The sequence below is a fragment of the Alosa sapidissima genome, chromosome 17, assembly GCF_018492685.1.
Source record: "Alosa sapidissima isolate fAloSap1 chromosome 17, fAloSap1.pri, whole genome shotgun sequence".
NCBI classification, from domain to species: Eukaryota; Metazoa; Chordata; class Actinopteri; order Clupeiformes; family Clupeidae; genus Alosa; species Alosa sapidissima.
The window spans coordinates 33,504,501-33,511,247 of record NC_055973.1 but is presented as its reverse complement, the minus strand read 5'-3'; the positions used below and the strand labels follow the sequence as shown (position 1 = coordinate 33,511,247).

General features: G+C 41.4%; 1 protein-coding gene across 1 annotated transcript; it reads right to left on the bottom strand.

The window, feature by feature from the left end:
- Nucleotides 1-270: 270 nt before the first annotated feature.
- On the bottom strand, nucleotides 271-3,284 carry LOC121688161 (tripartite motif-containing protein 14-like). The gene is made up of 6 exons (XM_042067575.1): nucleotides 2,692-3,284; nucleotides 2,470-2,559; nucleotides 2,081-2,323; nucleotides 1,816-1,838; nucleotides 1,567-1,703; nucleotides 271-1,438 (listed from the first exon to the last, which is right to left on the bottom strand). Exons 1-6 carry the CDS (start codon nucleotides 3,085-3,087, stop codon nucleotides 711-713), a joined length of 1,617 nt encoding a protein of 538 aa, XP_041923509.1. The 5' UTR covers nucleotides 3,088-3,284; the 3' UTR covers nucleotides 271-710.
- Nucleotides 3,285-6,747: the final 3,463 nt, after the last annotated feature.

The following is a 6,747-nucleotide window of genomic DNA, read 5'->3' as shown; positions in this document are numbered from 1 at the left end:
TTCATTCGTCCTCCCTTTCAATCGTCCCGAGCGGTCGTTCCCTCTCCAAACTAACTTTATTCGCAAAATGCTGAGTTTAAATGTCGACACGTGGAGATTAAAGTCAACATGATATTTCAACTTTGTTCTCGAAATGTCGAGTTTAATGTCGACATGGCGACTTTAATCTCATGGCAAAAAATATTTTTCTCTTCATGTGTGGCCCTAATACTCCGTCGTAGGTTTGGTATAGCTAGTGCCCCATGATATAATAATCGACATTTCTTTTTTTGATAAATATTTTATTTTGAATTACACATTCAATTACATACATAACAATATATTTAAATAACAATATGTTTTACAAAATCTTGACTCCTGTCGTTATATGACCAGTCAAAGTTATAGGGTCCAAGGACATCAAAGTGCATTTTGCAATAGTGCAAGAAGAAGTAAACAGCATTTGAATAGCCTGTATTTTTTGAAGACATGAACCACATAGATAAAAAAATATATAAGAATAGGATAAGAAATGCAAACACAAATAAATATAAATGGCCTTTCACCATCGTTAAATGTTTATCCAAAACAACCTTAACTTGTGCAAGAAATAAGTGCTTTGCGAGAAGTCAAACATTGATAAGCAATATTCATTGTGTGCTTCAAACTCCAGCCTGAATATGAAATATGTAAGCAGCCTACCACATTCAGTCTATGGATCCAGATCTAGATTACAGGGAGGTGGTCAAGGAGCTCCTCGGACTTTGGTAATCTGAAGAGTACCCCGATACGTCAGAGGAATCTGCACCTAGCGTGGCAGAGCTCCGCCTCGAGCTTGTGTCGACCCCTGAGTCCTCTGACTCAGTCTCATTCTCAGTCTCGTTCTCAGGCTTGAGGCCCAGATTGCAGAGCACCAGACTCTGGAGCTGGCCGTCCACTCTGGTCAGACTGAAGGCAGGGAACACGCTCTTCTTGACGCGCAGTCGGAACGTGTGCAGGACCGCGCCGCCGCTCACATCGTAGAAGCTCAGCCGGCCGTTGTTCTTGGTCATGTCCAGGTAGACCCCGAGGCGTGTCACTTCCTGTTCAGGTTGCTTCACCATGCTCAGGTTGTCGTTGTGCAGCGCGGTCAGCTCCCCGTCCTCCGACTCCAGCATCCACGACCTCTTGTTGCGTCCCAGGCGCATTAGCGCAGCCTGTGATGGCGGCCGGCTGCCATTGGCCAGCTCCACAACTCCAACTGCCCAGGTGCGGCAGTGCCCCACGTCCACCTCCCAGTAGTGTTGCCCCTTCTTCCAGGACTGCTTGCCCAGGACATAGAACGGGGTTTCTCTAGTCTGGTAGGGGACTTTAGGTGATGACCGTTGGGGACTAAGGAAGACTTGCGCATAGTCATCAGATATCATCAGGTTATCGTTTGTTTTGTCAGGATTAGGGTTAAAGGTGATGTCCTCATAAACTAACAGAGAGAGAGAGAGAGAGAGAGAGAGAGAGAGAGAGAGAGAGAGATACAAGTATTACAGTCTATTACTATAGACATGACTACACGGCATGCTGGGCTGTACTGTGTGTAATTGTGCTTCTTACATTCCCATGGTCGAGGGAAGATTTCAACGATTTTTTCAACGATATGCTGGATGGATTTCTCCAGGGCCTCCAACCTTGATTTGTCAAACTTGCTGTTTTGGGTGACTTCCTTGTAGAATTCATCAATAAGGTCAATACTGAAATACCGACAAATATGGAGTAAATTAAAATAGTTTCATCTTAAAAGGTGTCCACTTGACTTGTTGGTAATATTTTTATATTTACTGGATAAAAAAAAAAAATACAAACCTCATTTGATGTGCCTGGATTTCCTGTTGCAAGGTTAATAAGAATGAAATAACAAAAGTGAGTACAACATAGAATTTTATTCTTAGTGTTAGTCATTGTTTCGCCTATAATATTGTACAATGACATAAATGACACAAATCTCCAGCTGTTTTTGTAGCCTACTACATGGAATTCAAGACACAATAACATCTATTGATATATTTTTTTTTTATTATTGATAGTAATATTTTGGGTTTAAATTTTTGCTGGGGCTGTTGACTCTTACCAGAATGCACATAGAATCGGCTCCTGACGACACCCTTTGTCTCAAATCTGCTATGTCCGTCTGAAGCTTGTCCGCCCGCATCTTGTATCTGTCCCCCTCCTCGGCCAGCACATAAAGGGGTTTTTTCTGTCCTTGCCGCTGGGCCTCCAACAGTGTGACGGCGTGTTCTTTGGTGTGATTCAGCAGGTCGTCAAGTTCTCTGTATTGCTCGGTAAAACTGTCTTGCACCTGCTGGAAGTCCCTCTGAGAGAGGTCAAGGTAAGAGACACAATATGGTGAGGCTTTTCAACACTCCTGGGTCTTTTTTTTAGGTTTTCAGAAGTTAATGTTTAAAAAGCAGGTACAAATATGAATTAGAGCATTTCTTCTTAAAAGAAGGATTCACTTACTTCAAGCTGTATTACTTGACTTTCCACCAATTCCTGAAATTGACTCTGGCTCCTGCCTTTACAATCTTCAAGTTGCACAGCAATCTTCTCCTGCAAAAGCACAGTGTTAATGACTATGGCCTAAAACAAACTAGTGGACAATTCCTTCATAATAGTGCTGACTTGAGTATAGGCGACACATATAATAATAAACAAATTCAAATCAAACAAATCAGTACTCACTAGTTTGTCGTTGCATACTTCTTCCATGGTCTTAAACTTGTGGCTGCGATGTTCCACATTAGTCAAGCATTCCTCACACAGAGGCATGGAGCAGGTGTCACAGAACACCACCGCATCTTTCCCATGACTGCAGCCTGTGGGCTTAAATGAGGCGACCGAAAAACCGGACACAGACGAGGGTCGCCGAGAGCCGCTAGAGAGAGAACTCATATCTACAGTATGCAGGCAGAGAGCACCTGGGCTGGAGGACAGAGAGCAGGCAGTCAGGGAGCTGGGCTCATGTGTGCTGTTGGAATTGTTGCAGCGACTTATTATTATGACCCAAGTCACACCCACAGTAAAAAAAATCCTCCCACTGAATAACTTCCAACTTACTGGCAGCGAATCAAAAGACATTAACACACACCCCAGCAATACATCAGTTTCATGGAATACCTACAGATGGACACAAAGGCGATATAATGTCAGAATTCCATAACGCTGAATGGACTTTTGTCATGCTCTGAAGCCAGAAACTCCTAGTCATGTTTTACAAGAATAGCCATGATGTTGAGATGTTAAGGTTTTTAAACATAACCCTCATGAAAATGTATAGGCATGTGCATATCTCCCGTATTTCATTTTCCGGCACCCTCCCGTTTTGTTATTTCTCCCGGGAAACTCCCAGAATTTGCATGACCATCAAACTTAATTTTAAGAGTCTCGTGTGTGAGAGTTTTAACAAAAAACAATATTGAGCTTCCTTCCTCCCCCTCTAGTACACACCCAGAAAAACATATTTTCAATAGAAGTATCAATTTTGGTTTGGATATTTTCCAGGTCTGGATAACTCTCTTCCACTGCTCTACTTTCTCATTGTTTCACTTTCTGCAGTAGCTCATCTAGATCTTTATCTGTTTCCTTTATTTGATAATGTGGCCGTAAATAACACAGAGACTCGTGATTGAAAACTAGAAAGCCAGATCACCACACAAGGAGATGAAATGGCTACAAAACTAGAAGAGCAAGATCTCCAAATGACACTCCCTGAAGAGAGGGAAAAGGCATCTGTAGGAAAAACCCTTTCTTACTTTTGGGGCATTTTTCCAGACCAGAAATGCACTTGCTGTTGTGCAAATATTAATGATGGTTCAAGAATGGCACCAAAGTGACAGAGAAAATTATATTTTTAAACACTGATGCCCAATATGGTCATGAAAAGAGTCAACCAAAGATGAGTGAAACAATTGTAGATCTATTCAGGCCACTATTTTAGTGAAGGCTGTTGAGATGAATGTTTCAGTTTGTGTAACAGTGTCCCTTGTTCAGAACAATTCAGATAATGTCACACACATGAATGGGTTCTATGAGGTTTACTATAGATAGTGCCCCATGAGATAATATTTCACTTCATATTGTTTATTGATATATATTTCATTTTGAATTACACATTCCATTAAATTAAAACAATATGTTTAAATAACAATATGTTTTGCAACATTATGTGGTTAACACTAGCCTAGAAATCTAGACGCACCCTAGCGCCAGCAAATTACATTTGCTACCAGGGCCCAGTTTCCCGATAACGACGGAGACGCTCTTACGAAGGTTTTCTGCGATTCATCTTACGATCGTTCGTTTGGTTTTTCTGATTGCTTCCCGAACATGCTCGTAGCGTGAACGCGCGTGCACTGCCCTTAACCCTCTAGGCGCCACGGTCGAGTTTACTTGACAAGATGCGGTACTGAATAAAACGGCCGATTTAGTCAAATAGGGTGTCATATTTCGTTCGACCTCCACTCCACTAGTTGGCAGACATGTCATACGTCATCCCCTAGCTTCTGTCTTCTGACCGTGTGCTTCTCCGCAATCGCGACGACAGTAACGTGGTTGAGCCTTTGTCTAATGCCACTGGGTATGTTAGACGAGGTCGAAGTGCTCATAGGACAGGGGGGAACGTAGAGGCAGTGTAGGGAGTCGCAATGAGAATGACAGTAGGCCTAGTCCGAGCTACGCAAATTCTCTCCACTCAGCGCGCGCGCGCCAGGCAGATCTGGCCATGCTGTTGCAGCAGAGGTGGTGACACGGGGAGCCATTAGGCTATGCATAGTCTATCACAAGATGATGGGAATGCCGGCCCTGTATGGATAGGGATAGGGAGTCATTATCTCTACAGCAAAAGGCCTGCTACATAAAAAAAAAATTGTCAGCCATTTATTAGTAATGATTTACACTGTTGATTTGCTACCTATTTCCCTGACCATTTAGGACATACACTAGGCCTATGTGTTCTTTTTTTGTGTGTTCATGTCCTTGTGATGTGTGTGTCTTTGTCAGCTAAGAAAAAAAAAAAACAAACAAAACATCAACAAAAAGAAAAAAATACTAATATTGTCTCTTGTCTTGTCATCTCACTCCTGATCTTTGCCTTGCCGTGGCAAGTGAGCTTTTGAACTAAACAGGTCTTGTCTACTTGTGTTTGTGTGTCATCTGAATAATATATATGTGCCCCATACATGGAATCAGAGTGCCTACTGTATGTAGTAAATGGAAAATCTCTACAGCAAAAGGCCAGCCTACCGCTACATGCATTTGGTGTGTTTCTGCCATTTATTAGTAATGATTTATACAGTTTGTTTACTACTTACTATTTACCTGAGCATTCAGTATTGTGCAATATAGCATACAGAAGGTGAGGGACATTTTGGGGGAAAAGAAGTGGTGCATTTTATCATTCAAACATGCAACTTTTCATTAAAATTCTATAATCCAAGATGGCCGCCACCATATGACGTCATAATATGCTAATTAGATATAAACATTTAATCTCTACATAAACTTTGGGTCATCCTTAATATTTCTCTAATTTACAGAAAGTCTCTATCTCTTATCACTTTTAAGATATAGCCTTTTGAAATGAACATGTCAAAATCGAACGTTTCGAAAGAAAACCTCTGGCGCCTAAAGTGTTAAGATGCTCTAGAGGGGAGCTGTCCACATTAATAGTTCTGAAATATCCTCTCATTTGATGGTGATGTCAGGTGACTCCACGTCACAGCTATAGGCCTACCGTTTAAACTTCGGATCAATACTTTAATTCACATGAATACGAAAATAGAAAAACATTGATATCCGTATGTAAGCATCCCAAGTAGGCTATATACCACACACAGACATAAATAATAATTATTTAAGATTAGATTGTTGCACTGTTTATGTCTGTGTCACTTAACTCATTGAGTGCCTTTCTTCCCATGCGTTGAGCGCCAAAAACGTTTTAGCTCTTTTTTTTTAAATTACGAAACTAGACACTCTAACACACCTTATATGTGATTTTGGGAACTCTGTGATGAATGGAAATGAAATATATGACGATCGAAAACTCATGAAAACGCACAATCTGGACATTTTATCATAACTCGGTTGCCGCTTTGGGTCGAATCAGTGACGCATGCACGTCAAGTCAAAACCAGGCCATTTTCGTGGGTCTATCACTAGGTGGCAGTCTCGCCAGGTCTCGCTGATCACTTCCCGGAAAGTTTACACAAGTAAGTAACAGGCAACACTTCATATTTCATGAAAGACGTTATATCTCCATTTCTAGAAAAAAACAGCGATTTTGATGAAAACTAGCCACTGTTTAGCTTGGGATTTCTCAGGAACAGAGGCGTGTAGAAATACATGGTTTGCACCCACCGAGAGCTTAACGTCTCACCTTTTAAAGGAGCCATTGTATGTGTTCATAGCTATAACACAGAATATGCTGTGGCTGTAGAAAAATCATCAACAATGGTCTAGATTGCTGGCACTCTAGGACAAAGCTCCCGAAAACAGCTTGGCATTCAATGAGTTAAAGAAGATATTTGAAGATAAGAAAGACGTCAAGTAGGCTAAGAAAGTGAGGAAATGTTTAGGCTTAAATAACATAAGCCTACAATATGCTTAGATTTTGACGCCGCACAGACTAAACCACATGTTCCCTTCTGTTTTTACCTCATAGGCCTAATTATATAACCTGACTCTCACCAGATGAATTTCGTTCCGCTTAGCTCCGCCTAGCTTCACTCACATCCATCT

What these genes read in the sequence shown, in the direction of transcription:
- LOC121688161 (XM_042067575.1), bottom strand. Translation starts at nt 3,087, where the DNA reads ATGTCTTTTGATTCGCTGCCAGTAAGTTGGAAGTTATTCAGTGGGAGG. An exon ending in GTCAAGTAATACAGCTTGAA is followed by an intron (nt 2,324 to 2,469) that starts GTAAGTGAATCC and finishes GACCTCTCTCAG; the next exon opens with AGGGACTTCCAGCAGGTGCA. An exon ending in ATCCAGGCACATCAAATGAG is followed by an intron (nt 1,704 to 1,815) that starts GTTTGTATTTTT and finishes TCGGTATTTCAG; the next exon opens with TATTGACCTTATTGATGAAT.